This window comes from Ranitomeya imitator, chromosome 1 (genome assembly GCF_032444005.1).
Source record: "Ranitomeya imitator isolate aRanImi1 chromosome 1, aRanImi1.pri, whole genome shotgun sequence".
NCBI classification, from domain to species: Eukaryota; Metazoa; Chordata; class Amphibia; order Anura; family Dendrobatidae; genus Ranitomeya; species Ranitomeya imitator.
Genome location: NC_091282.1, coordinates 891,593,147 through 891,607,957, shown reverse-complemented (window position 1 = coordinate 891,607,957; position 14,811 = coordinate 891,593,147). Strand labels below are relative to the sequence as shown.

General features: G+C 42.7%; 1 protein-coding gene across 1 annotated transcript in view; it reads left to right on the top strand.

The window, feature by feature from the left end:
- The window catches only part of FRAS1 (Fraser extracellular matrix complex subunit 1), an 845,787-nt gene that overhangs the window by 89,284 nt on the left and 741,692 nt on the right, over positions 1-14,811 (top strand). The window contains exon 2 of the mRNA XM_069743201.1: positions 1,906-1,937. Coding sequence (XP_069599302.1) covers positions 1,906-1,937 — 32 coding nt within the window. The remainder of the gene's footprint in view (positions 1-1,905; positions 1,938-14,811) is intronic.

Below are 14,811 nucleotides of genomic sequence, written 5' to 3'. Positions count from 1 at the left end.
CACAGCCCAATAGACTTTTTATGGATAGCCTGTAAAGATGCATGTAAAAAATCACGGTGCCTTTTTTAATTGCAGAACTGCAACATTTCTGCATTAAAAATGCATAAAACACTGCATCGAATCCACACAAAAGGAAGGCATATAAAAATGAAAACATATTTAATAAAGTAACAAAATACAACAGAGCAAATTACTCTTATGTATTTTTATGCGGCCACTTGCTGATTAATCCAGTGAAAAAAAAAACATGTCTTTAACACATTTGTGAACGTCACCTAAGGCTGGTGGTTTCACACAAGGCCGAAGGACAAAAGGTGAATTGCATGTCTGGGTCCAAGATTTTGGAGGCTCCTGCCCAATGCGTCACATTATGTCACACTTTGGTATTTCATTTTGTGGACATGACTGGGTGTTTGTTATTGTCGTCACTAGGTTTTTGAGGAATATATGAACAATTTATTCTGATTAACATTGTGTAACATTTTCTTGTACATTATGTATTTTACACAATGGATTTATAATATCATTGTTACTCACGTGATATGACTATGAATCTGTTTATCCATGCAAATTATATACTCTGTGCTATTTTATACAAGGTAGTAGCCTCCTTCCTCCATCATGGTCTTTATTGTTTTTAATATGACTGTGATGATTGTCTAAAAGTCAATCAGTCAATATATCATTAAAATTCTGTATCCATTACAGTTCTAGTAATTACTAGCCATTTGTAGTAGTTCTAGTAATTAATAGCCTTGGTATTCTATGGTTTGCATCCCGATAGAAGGACCACTAGGTATATTTGATGCACTAATTGTAGCATTGCATGTGAGTGATTCAAAGAAAGGCATGCCGGGTCCACCAGAACAGGAGTCACTCTTAGGGCACGTTGACGTGTTCAGCATTTGGTCAGTATTTTACATCAGTGTTTGTAAGCGAAAACTAAGAGTGAGTGAAAAGTTCAGAAGTGGTGGACATGTTTCTATTATACTTTTCTGCTAATTGTTTCACTCCTGGTTCTGACTTTCAAATACTGAACATGTGAACATTGCCTTAAGGTTGTTTCACACATCTGTGCAAAATGGTCCTAGCATTGGTCCACAGTGCATCGATTGACTCTCCTGACCTGAGCGTGACAGCGGCATACATGTCTCTGAAGCTGTGATGCTGGGGTTGGTGGTGTCATGGCTGGTTCGTTCCAAGACCGGTTTGCACAGACATCTGAAGCAGTCCTTAGGCCAGGTTCACAGAACTATATTTTCGGTCCGAGTGCTGTTAGGCAACAGGAAGTTGGCTGTCAATCAGCATGACATTGGCTGAGACGCCACATTAACAGAGCAGAGTATAAGAGAAGAACCCTCTCTATCAACGTGACAGAAGCAGAGGAATCGTTGGCAGGAGTGGTCCTTGACCAGCCGGCAGCTACTGTGTGATCTTGTGTGCCACAAGCGGCTGTCTGTACTGACTGTATGTTGTTTGTTTAAAGAATTAGCTGAATAAAGGCAAAATGAGCAATTGCAAGTACATTGTGCTGTATAATACGATGATCGTAATATATTGAGCGGATAAACACTTTGACGGGAGTGTGTCTGTGTTGCTAGTGCAAGCTTGCAGGAGCAGGGGTTCAGTTAAGGCAGCACTTGCTCTGGAAAAGTGAGCACAATCAAGCTGAGGGGAGATGCGCACTATGGTGACTGAGGGGGTGGAACTGTGCACTGAGAAGACGCTTTGGGGTGAAATCCTGCTGATGGATACAGTTAAGGATTTTTTTTTTTACAAAAATTATTATGATTGCTAAACTTGTATTGCTTTTTGCTACCTGCAAACATCATAGTAACACTGTCATAATTAGATTATATGAAATAATCATAGCCCATCAAATTGTTCTTTTTTTCTTCCTAACAGGTGCCTGTATCTTCCAGGGTTCCTTGTTTGCGGTAAGTCAGTATTTCTTTTAATAGATGACATTTTCTACTTCATTTTAGCATCTTGCAAAGCTTTAGGTGTGCACTTCCATATTTCATGCTGGAAAATTAGCAACCAGACTGTCTTCATCTGAAATAATGTGCTGTGGCTTTCCTCATGCAATGATGAATTGTTTGTTTTCTTTCGCTCACTGCATACTCATCTGTGTTGTCAGTACACCTATCTCATCCTTAATAACTAGCAGCTAAGGCAATTGAAATGAACTATACAAGAAAAGGAAATAGAACCTCAAATGTTCCAACATTTCATGGCATGACATGGTAAACAAGTAGCCAGCAAGCAGTTTTTGATTTACTTTATCTTTTTTGTTATATGGGTTGTTCGGACTTGGAACAAAAGTCTGCAGTCACACTGTATGTGACTGCTGAATTGTCAAAGTTTGCGGTGCACAAACTGCCAAGATTCCTTGGTTGGGCAGTCACATGGCCACATATAAGTGATTTGCATACTTGAGGTCACATGCCAACTAGACGTACTTGAGGTCACATGCCAACTAGACGTGTCTTGCCTTCCTCAATAGAAGAGAATTGAGAGAAGCTGGATGAGTTTGGTTGGCACGTGGCCATACATGTGGTCATGTGACTGTCCACTTGCCCTGGGAATATCTTGGTATCGTGACAATTTGTGCACTGCATGCTGTGAAGATTTACTAGTCTGTAGTCACATAGCGTGACAAACTTTTGTCCCAAACCTCGACAACCCCTTTAAATATAGACTGACAGGTGTTGTCTGGGACTGAGATGTCAGATGCCTGCCACAAGTTCACAGTGTACAGAGTCGGAGCACCAAAGGTTCGTCCTCTGTATAGTGATCATTCTCAAATACTGGGGGTACGTTCCCATTCACTTCAATGGGTGCTTAGCTAGAATACTTGAGAAAGACCACGAGACCATGTATAAAACTGTAATTTTTCGGCTCTGTACTCTGTGAATATCCGATGGAATCAGCACAGTGTACTGGCTGATTGGTGTCTATGTCAAGTCTGAGACCAAGTTAATTTTGATGATAAGGATACGCCATAAATATCTTTGTACCTGACTACCTTTTAAAGTGCCAGTTTGGCCATTTCACCACCCATAAAGCATGAAATTGTACATTTTTGGACCCCTTTGCTCTTAGGATAAGTCCAGTTCTTTCCTTCTGTGAGCATTATTTTAAAAAAAAGTGATTGTTCAAATTTTTGGCTTTGATAATGACAGTACACTAGATTCATAAGGTCGGTCACAAAGAGCAATGTATTAAAATAAGGGAATATATTGTATGTTATGAAGATTATATCAAGATGTCACAGCTGTCATCCAAAGGAATATGTTGAATTTTTATTTTATAGCTTCCAGTACCTAAATGTATTTTTATCTATTCTTTGCTTTGCTCAGATTGTTAGTTTATATTTTTATACTATTATATTTTTCATTTGTTTATTTATAGTGGATTGTAGTGATCCTCTCCTGATTTCTTCCATATATCAAAATTAATGCAGTAAAAGCTACCAATTTTATACACCAGGTCAAACTAATATTAATGACATATAATATGATAAAGGTGTATTAATTTACATTGCCTAACATTATTTTGTTTATTTGCTGAGATTACAGTAGCTTTCTAACATTGCTACTCATACATACCCATGCCTAAAAATGATTGGCTCTGAATATTGCTCAAATATGTTGATAAAGTTTGCCGAAATCTTTTATGGATCTCCCATCCTTAGGGAACGATAAATGGACGCTCAAGATAACCTCATCAATAATTCTATGTGAAATCCATGTTTCAAGGACTTTTATCTTTTCACATTACAATCCTGGGAAATGACAGCTGAACTAGATAAATATTTTAGAGTAGATGGCAGCCCGATTCTAACGCATCGGGTATTCTAGAATATGTATGTAGTTTATTTATGAAGATTTTAGAATAATACATTGAATACACAGAATTCGGCCGGCCGCGACCAATTAGCGAAGCGTGGTTCAAATCCCGCGCCAATTCGCCAGACTGCGCCTCTCGCTGATTGTTCGCGGCCGGCCACGTAGTATATAGCACAGCCACGTAGTATATAACAGCCCACATAGTAAATAGCACAGCCACGTAGTATATAGCACAGCCACGTAGTATATAGCACAGCCACGTAGTAAATAGTACACCCACGTAGTATATAGCACAGCCCACGGAGTATATAGCACAGCCTACGGAGTGCAATCAGAAATATCAAAAGACTGGTCAATCTAATAATAATATATATAAAGGCGCCCTATATGCCAAATCAGCCTAATATAATGCAAAGAATGAGCAGAAAATCGATATACCCATGAGTTCTAGATGCGTAGTGCACTAAATGTACAGCATGGAGCTAAAGGACAATACCTAAACCTCAACTTCAGCAAGTAAAGAAGGCATGCATATGTACAAATGGGGAATCAAATAGCACCATACAGGACCTGCCTAAAAAAAGTGACTAAGCCTGAGCCATATCAAGAGGAAAAGGCATGAAGGTATAAACAAGAGGGAGCAAGGAGCGCCATATAGAACCTGCCAGGAGCAAGAGACAGCACCAATGGAGTATAAAGCCGGTCACGGGGGGCAAAGAAGCCCAACGCGTATCGCCACAACGTGGCTTCATCAGGGGCGGAAGTGGCAGTGTCCATGCGTTGACACCTATATATACAAATAGCTTAAATGAATAACTTAATACCAGCTGCGTAGATCCTCGCCAGGAGACAGAAGCAGACGCTGCAACACACGCTGGAGCGCCATGCTGGGAGCCGGAAGTACCACAACATCATCGGAAACTGAGCCGGCGGGTATGCCAAGATGGAGCGCAAGAACAGAAGTGCGCATGCGCCAATAAGGATCGTAAGCCTGTTGCAGTACGCTGGAAATGCTAGTAGCAAAAAGAACAGGGTGTACCAAGATGGACGCATAGCGGCCGGATGCGCAGGCGCGAAACACGCTGTTACATATGAAACGTCGCATAACACAGGTGTAAATATTAATATAGGAGCGGGCACAAAAAACGGAAGAAGATGGTAAACACACCACATACAATGGTATAAGAGACAATCTCAGGTGCAGCAGTAGTTATTACATTCAAATTGCATACGGATATGCACAGATGGAAGAGGGACATAGGTATTGCGCATGCGCCAGTACGAATGACGAACATAGTGTCATGTAACAAAAGTATTAGTGGCAAAATACCCAGATTGTACAAAAATAGGAACATGCCGGAAAAATGTACAAGCGGTAGATACACCGCATACAATGGTATAGGAAACAATCTCAAGTGCAGCAATAATTATTACACTCCAATTTGACGGCGGATATGCACCGATGGAAAAAGGACATAGGTATTGCGCATGCGCCAGTACGAATAACAAACATGGTGCCATATAACAAAAATATTAATGGCAAAATACCCAGAATGTACCAAAATAGGAACATACCGGAAAATGCACAAGCCCAGTATAAATAAATATATGTGGAGCGCCGCATAGCACCAATGTTAATCTGCAAAGGGCATAAGAAAGCGGAGAAGAGTGGTACATATATCGCATGTAATAATATAGAAAACAATCCCTTCTGCGATGGTATTTTTCTTACTGAAATGCAATAAGTTGATGTAAAAAATGCCGCTAGGTATGCAGAAAGAGTGTGCCAAATGGAGAATACACTCGAATAAAGCTTGCCAGTACAGCCAATACGGATGCACGCTAAACGTCGCATAATAAATAATATTTGTACTGGAGAGGGCACTAAAAAGTGTGGCGAAGATAAATAATGTGCCACATACAATTTCATGACAGGCACACCCTTATAGGGACTTTACGCATTCCAAAGCCCATAGGAACGGCACGTAGACCACACTCGTTCAGCGCATGCGCACACCATGCAAAGTGGTGCTGTCTGTCAAGCACTTATAATGTATATCAAAAAGGATGTAGCACAGAGCGATATAGATCATATGTAACAGAGTGTTTCGCGCCTGCGCATCCGGCCGCTATGCGTCCATCTTGGTACACCCTGTTCTTTTTGCTACTAGGATTTCCAGCGTACTGCAACAGGCTTGCGATCCTTATTGGCGCATGCGCACTTCTGTTCTTGCCCTCCATCTTGGCATACCCGCCGGCTCAGTTTCCGATGACGTTGTGGTACTTCCGGTTCCCAGCATGGCGCTCCAGCGTGTGCTGCAGCGTCTGCTTCTGTCTCCTGGCGAGGATCTACGCAGCTGGTATGAAGTTATTCATTTAAGCTATTTGTATATATAGGTGTCAACGCATGGACACTGCCACTTCCGCCCCTGACGAAGCCACGTTGTAGCGATATGCGTTGGGCTTCTTTGCCCCCCGTGACCGGCTTTATACTCCATTGGTGCGGTCTCTTGCTCCTGGCAGGTTCTATATGGCGCTCCTTGCTCCCTCTTGTTTATACCTTCATGCCTTTTCCTCTTGATATGGCTCAGGCTTAGTCACTTTTTTTTAGGCAGGTCCTGTATGGTGCTATTTGATTCCTCATTTGTACATATGCATGCCTTCTTTACTTGCTGAAGTTGAGGTTTAGGTATTGTCCTTTAGCTCCATGCTGTACATTTAGTGCACTATGCATCTAGAACTCATGGGTATATCGATTTTCTGCTCATTCTTTGCATTATATTAGGCTGATTTGGCATATAGGGCGCCTTTATATATATATTATTATTAGATTGACCAGTCTTTTGATATTTCTGATTGCACTAACATTTGTGTATAATATTGGTGTTTATTTGGTCTGAGCCATACATGCCCCACCTTCGAACCACTATTTGGTGTACATGATCTATCCATTATTCTGGGAGCTTCATTTCTTATTTACAATGGCCATAGTGACTATACGCCTATAGAGCAATTACTGCAGTTCCATTCTCAGAGCAGCTGTATATTTACTACGTTCATATAAACCATTTATTGTCATCTGAATGTACATGTCGTACTATACATGTATATATTTTGTGGAATAAGCCTTCTTTTGGTCTTGGGGGGCATTCCCCATTTGGGGTATGTACCATTTTGGTTTTTAAATGTTTTTAATTGTTTGGTGTGTCTTGTTTGATCATAATAAAATATATTATTGTATTATAATTATTATCCTTTTTGGTGATCTCTGGTTTTGTGTATGTCTCTTTTCTTCTTCTGATACAGGCCACGTAGTGTGTAACACAGGCCACGTAGTGTGTAACACGGGCCACGTAGTGTATAACACGGGCCACGTAGTGTATAACACAGGCCACGTAGTGTATAACACAGGCCACGTAGTGTATAGCACAGCCTACGTAGTATATTGCACAGCCCACGCAGTATATTGCACAGTCCACGCAGTATATTGCACAGCCCACGTAGTATATAGCACAGCCCACACAGTATATTGCGCAGCCCACGTAGTATATTGCACAGCCCACGCAGTATATTGCACAACCCACGCAGTATATTGCCCAGCCCACGCAGTATATTGCACAGCCCACGTAGTATATTGCACAGCCCACGCAGTATATTGCACAGCCCACGCAGTATATTGCACAGCCCACGCAGTATATTGCACGGCCCACGCAGTATATTGCACGGCCCACGCAGTATATTGCACGGCCCACGTAGTATATTGCACGGCCCACGTAGTATATTGCACAGCTCACGTAGTATATAGCAATGTGGGCATCATATCCCTGTTAAAAAAAAAAATTAAAATAAAAAATAGTTATATACTCACCTTCCGGAGCCCCTGGATCCAGGCGAAGCGTTTACCGATGCTCCTCGCGCGCTCCGGTCTCAAGAGTGCATTGCGGTCTCGCGAGATGATGACGTAGCGGTCTCGAAAGACCGCTATGTCATCATCTTGCGAGATCGCAATGCATGGAGCGGTCACCGGGGCGTCGCGAGGAGCGGGAAAGGCCTGTTCTGGATCCGAGGGGCCGACGGACGGTGAGTATATAACTATTTTTTATTTTTTTTAATTATTTTTAACCCCTTAGTGACAGAGCCAATTTGGTACTTAATGACCGAGCCAATTTTTGCAATTCTGACCACTGTCACTTTGAGGTTATAACTCTGGAACGCTTCAACGGATCCCGCTGATTCTGAGATTGTTTTTTCGGGACATATTGTACTTCATGTTAGTGGTAACATTTCTTAGATATTACTTGCGATTATTTATGAAAAAAACGGAAATATGGCGAAAATTTTGCAATTTTCAAACTTTGTATTTTTATGCCCTTAAATCAGAGAGATATGTCACGAAAAATAGTTAATAAATAACATTTCCCACATGTCTACTTTACATCAGCACAATTTTGGAAACAAAATTTTTTTTTGTTAGGGAGTTATAAGGGTTAAAAGTTGACCAGCAATTTTTCATTTTTACAACACCATTTTTTTTAGGGACCACATCACATTTGAAGTCATTTTGAGGGGTCTATATGATAGAAAATAATGAAGTGTGACACCATTCTAAAACTACACCCCACAAGGTTCTCAAAACCACATTCAAGAAGTTTATTAACCCTTTACGTGCTTTACAGGAACTGAAACAATGTGGAAGGAAAAAAATGAACATTTAACTTTTTTTTGCAAACATCTTAATTCAGAACCATTTTTTTTATTTTCACAAGTGTAAAAACAGAAATGTAACCATAAATTTTGTTATGCAATTTCTCCTGAATACGCCAATACCCCATATGTGGGGGTAAACCACTTTTTGGGCGCACCGCAGAACTTAGAAGTGAAGGAGCGCCGTTTGACTTTTTCAATGCAGAATTGGCTGGAATTGAGATCGGACGCCATGTCACGTTTAGAGAGTGATGTGCCTAAACAGTGGAAACTCCCCACAAGTGACACCATTTTGGAAACTAGACCCCTTAAGGAACTTATCTAGATGTGTGGTGAGCACTTTGAACCCCCAAGTGCTTCACAGAAGTTTATAATGTAGAGCCGTGAAAAAAAAAATCGCATTTTTTCTACAAAAATGATCTTTTTGCCCACAAATTTTTATTTTCACAAGGGTAACAGGAGAAATTAGACCACAACAGTTGTTGTGCGATTTCTCCTGAATACGTCGATACCCCATATGTGAGGGTAAACCACTGTTTGGGCGCACTTCAGAGCTTGGAAGTGAAGGAGCGCCGTTTTACTTTTTCAATGTAGAATTGGCTGGAATTGAGATTGGACGCCATGTCGCATTTGGAGAGCCCCTGATGTGCCTAAACAGTGGAAACCCCCCACAAGTGACCCCATTTTGGAAGCTAGACCCCTTAAGGAACTTATCTAGATGTGTGGTGAGCACTTTGAACCCCCATGTGCTTCACAGAAGTTTATAATGTAGAGCCGTGAAAAAAAAAAATCGCATTTTTTCTACAAAAATGATCTTTTTGCCCACAAATTTTTATTTTCACAAGGGTAACAGGAGAAATTAGACCACAACAGTTGTTGTGCAATTCCTCCTGAGTACGCTGATACCCAATATGTGGGGGTAAACCACTGTTAGGGTGCACCGCAGAGCTTGGAAGAGAAGGAGTGCCGTTTTACTTTTTCAATGTAGAATTGGCTGGAATTGAGATCGGACGCCATGTCGCATTTGGAGAGCCCTGATGTGCCTAAACAGTAGAAATCCCCCACAAGTGACCCCATTTTGGAAACTAGACCCCCCATGGAACTTATGTAGATGTGTGGTGAGAACTTTGAATGCCCAAGTGCTTCACAAAAGTTTATAATGCAGAGTCGTGAAAGTAAAAAATATTTTTTTTTTCCACAAAAAAGATTTTTTAGCCCCCAAGTTTTTATTTTCACAAGGGTAACAAGAGAAATTGGACCCCAAAAGTTGTTGTCCAATTTGTCCTGAGTATGCTGGTACCCCATATGTGGGGGTAAACCACTGTTTGGGCGCACGGCAGAGCTCGGAAGGAAGGAGCGCCGTTTTGGAATGCAGACTTAGATAGAATGGTCTGTGGGCGTTATGTTGCGTTTGCAGAGCCCCTGATGTACCTAAACAGTAGTAACCCCCACAAGTGACCCCGTTTTGGAAACTAGACCCCCCAAGGAACTTATATAGATGTGTGGTGAGAACTTTGAATGCCCAAGTGCTTCACAGAAGTTTAGAATGCAGAGTCATAAAAAATATATATATATTTTTCCACAAAAAAGATTTTGTAGCCCCCAAGTTTTTATTTTCACAAGGGTAACAAGAGGAATTGGACCCCAGAAGTTGTTGTCCAATTTATCCCGAGTACGCTGATGCCCCATATGTGGGGGTAACCCACTGTTTTGGCGCACGGCAGAGCTCAGAAGGGAGGGAGCACCATTTGACTTTTTGAGCGCAAAATTGGCTGTCGTGTTTGGAGACCCCCTGATGTACCTAAACAGTGGAAACCCCCCAATTCTAGCTCCAACCCTAACCCCAACACACCCCTAACCCTAATCCCAACCTGATCCATAATCCTAATCACTAACCCTAACCATAATCACAACCCTTACCCCAAAACAACCCTAATGTCAACCCTAACCATAACGCTAATCAAAACCCGAAATCCAACACACCCCTAATCCTAATCTCAACCCTAACCTCAAACCTAACCCTAATCCCAATACACCCCTAAACACAACCCTAACCTTAACCCTAATCCCAAACCTAACCCTAATCCCAAACGTAACCCTAATGCCAACCCTAACCCTAATACCAACCCTAATCCAAACCCTAACCCTAATCCCAACTCTAACCCTAACTTTAGCCCCAACCCTAGCCCTAACTTTAGCCCCAACCATAACCCTAGCCCTAAGGCTACTTTCACACTTGCGTCGTTTGGCATTCCGTCGCAATCCGTCATTTTGGACAAGAAACGGATCCTGCAAATGTGCCCGCAGGATGCGTTTTTTGCCCATAGACTTGTATTGCCGACGGATCGTGACGGATGGCCACACGTCGCGTCCGTCGTGCACTGGATCAGTTGTGTTTTGGCGGACCGTCGGCACAAAAAAGTTCAATGAAACGTTTTTTTGTACGTCGCATCCACCATTTCTGACCGCGTATGCGTGGCCGTAACTCCGCCCCCTCCTCCCCAGGACATAGATTGGGCAGCGGATGCGTTGAAAAACTACAGCCGCTGCCCACGTTGTGCACAATTTTCACAACGTGCGTCGGTATGTCGGGCCGACGCATTGCGACGGCCCCGTACCGACAAAAGTGTGAAAGAAGCCTAACCCTAAATTTAGCCCCAACCCTAACCCTAAATTTAGCCCCAACCCTAACCCTAAATTTAGCGCCAACCCTAACCCTAGCCCTAACCCTAGAACTAACCCTAGCCCTAACCCTAGTCCTAACCCTAGCCCTAACCCTAGCCCTAACCCTAGCCCTAACCCTAACCCTAATTTTAGCCCCAACTGCTGTTCTCCTGCCGGCCAGCAGATGGAGACAGATGGCGGGCGCACTGCGAATGCGCCTGCCATTTTCTTATGCCGGCGGCCAGGAGGAGCAGCAGGAGGATCCAGGGACACAGGTGAGTATAATAGGGTCCCCGAATCCCCCTATTTCTCTGTCCTCTGATGTGCGATCACATCAGAGGACAGAGAATTACACTTTACTTTTTTTTTTTTTTTTGCGATCGCCGGTAAACGGTTAATTACCGGCGATCGCAAATGCGGGGTGGGTTAAAAACCCCCGAATCATGTTCTCTGGGGTCTCGACTACCCCCGGCAGCCGAGACCCCGGAGAAAATCCGACTCTGGGGGGCGCTATTTACTTTTTCCACAGCGCCGTTAATTAACGGCACTGTGGTTTAAGTACCCTTAGCGGCCGCCGTTAAAAGGCGTATCGGCAGTCGCTAAGGGGTTAACATTAGATCTTTTTACTATTGATGCTGCATAGGCAGCATCAATAGTAAAAAGTTGGTCACACAGGGTTAATAGCAGCGTTAACGGAGTGCATTACACCGCTGCATAACGCGGTCCGTTAACGCTGCCATTAACCCTGTGTGAGCGCTGACTGGAGGGGAATATGGAGCGGGCACTAACCGCGGGGAGGAAGGAGTGGCCATTTTGCCGCCGGACTGTGCCTGTCACTGATTGGTCATGGCTGTTTTGCCACGACCAATCAGCGACTTGGGATTTCCGTGACAGAAAGACAGACCGACAGAAAGACGGAAGTGACCCTTAGACAATTATATCGTAGATTTCTCTGCACCTTACTTGATTTTTGCCTTTTTAATACAGTTGAGAGTGAGTATTTTGACTGTGTAAAATCACATTTAGTTTTAAATACAGATCAAGATTTTATGCACTTCTGTGGGATTTACATTTTTAAAAAAAGGGAATCTCTTAGTAGGATCAACCCTCCTAAGCTGTCTATATGGGCTCGTAGGTCATAGGAAGCTGAATAAAATGATTCCTTGATATCTGCAATCTGGTGGGGGGTTTTCATACAGTACAGACTAAAACTTTGGATACACCTTCTCATTTAAAGATTTTTCATGACTATGAAAATTGTACATTCACATTGAAGGCATCAAAACTATGACTTAACACATGTGGAATTATATACTTTCAAAAAGTGTGAAACAACTGAAATTATGTCTTATATTCTAGGTTCTTCAAAGTAGCCACCTTTTTGCTTTGATGACTGCTTTGCACACTCTTGGCATTCAATTGATGAGCTTCAAGAGGTAGTCACCGGGAATGGTCTTCCAACAATCTTGAATTAGTTCCCAGAGATGCTTAGCACTTGTTGGCCCTTTTGCCTTCACTCTGCGGTCCAGCTCAGCCCAAACCATCTCAATTGGGTTCAGGTCTCGTGACTGTGGAGGCCAGGTCATCTGATGTAGCACCCTATCACTTTCCTTCTTGGTCAAATAGCCCTTACACAGCCTGGAGGTGTGATGGTCCAACTAAACACAAACCGGATGGAATAGCATACCCCTGCAAGATGCTGTGGTAGCCATGCTGGTTCAGTATGCCTTCAATTTTGAATAAATCCCCAACAGTGTCACCAGCAAAGCACCCCCACACCATCACACCTCCTCCTCCATGCTTCACGGTGGGAACCAGGCATGTAGAGTCCATCCGTTCACCTTTTCTGTGTCGCACAAAGACACAGTGGTTGGAACCAAAGATCTCAAATTTGGACTCATCAGACCAAAGCACAGATTTCTACAGGTCTAATGTCCATTCCTTGTGTTCTTTAGCTTAAACAAATCTCTTCTGCTTGTTGCCTGTCCTTAGCAGTGGTTTCCTAGCAGCTATTTTACCATGAAGGCCTGCTGCACAAAGTCTCCTCTTAAGGGCCCCTTTCCACTTGAGAGAAAGAAAACAGTTCGAATTATGGACCGAAAAAACGGATGTAACGTCTGCGAGTGTCATGTGAGTGTCATGCGAGTGTGATGCTATTTTTTTTTTATCGCAACATCCGTATGACATCCGTATTGCTGTCCGATTTTTACGCATGGGTCTCCTATGAACTCCTCGTGTTCTCTCCCTCTACTAACCTACCTTTGCCTGACATTGCCATCTCCGTGTGCGGTTCCACCATTACTCCAAAGCAACATGCCCGCTGCCTTGGGGTCATCCTTGATTCTGACCTTTCATTCACCCCCCACATCCGATCACTGGCTCGCTCTTCTTATCTGCATGTCAAAAACATTTCTAGAATTCGCCCTTTTCTTACTTTCGACTCTGCAAAAACTCTTACTGTTTCACTTATTCATTCTCGTCTGGACTATTGTAACTCTCTACTAATCGGCCTCCCTCTTACCAAACTCTCCCCGCTCCAATCTGTCCTGAATGCTGCTGCCAGGATCATATTCCTCACCAACCGTTACACCGATGCCTCTACCTTGTGCCAGTCATTACACTGGTTACCCATCCACTCCAGAATCCAGTACAAAACTACTACCCTCATCCACAAAGCACTCCATGGCTCAGCACCACCCTACATCTCCTCTCTGGTCTCAGTCTACCACCCTACCCGTGCCCTCCGCTCCGCTAATGACCTCAGGTTAGCATCCTCAATAATCAGAACCTCCCACTCCCGTCTCCCAAGACTTTACACGTGCTGTGCCGATTCTTTGGAATGCACTACCTAGGTTAATACGATTAATCCCCAATCCCCACAGTTTTAAGTGTGCCCTAAAACTCATTTGTTCAGACTGGCCTACCGCCTCAATGCATTAACCTAACGATCCCTGTGTGGCCCATTTAAAAAAAAACAAAAAAAAACACAACATAATCAGGTTCCTCGCATTATGTTCTCATTCACTTTATGCAGTTAATAGCCCTCTGTGTCTGTACTGCTACATACTTAGGCAGTTAACTGGTTCATGCAGCTTTACATGAACACCCGAGCCTTACACTATGGCTGGTCCGAATAACTATAGCAATTGTTACCATCCACCTCTCGTGTCTCCCCTTTTCCTCATAGTTTGTAAGCTTGCGAGCAGGGTCCTCATTCCTCCTGGTATCTGTTTTGAACTGTATTTCTGTTATGCTGTAATGTCTATTGTCTGTGCAAGTCCCCTCTATAATTTGTAAAGCGCTGCAGAATATGTTGGCGCTATATAAATAAAAATTATTATTATTATTATATTAATATTATGAAAAGCCGGTAATTCAGAGCAGTGTACAGTAAAATCACACTGACAGGTTAGATTAGAGTAGATATATACACATAGAATAGGTATATATACATATATATGTCAGGGAGACACCTATATATATTTATATTTAATGCAGCGCTAGATAGCTTCAAAACCGGTAATTCAATTGCCGGCTTTTGCTATCTCCTTCACAAACCCGACATGATATGAGACATGGTTTACATACAGTA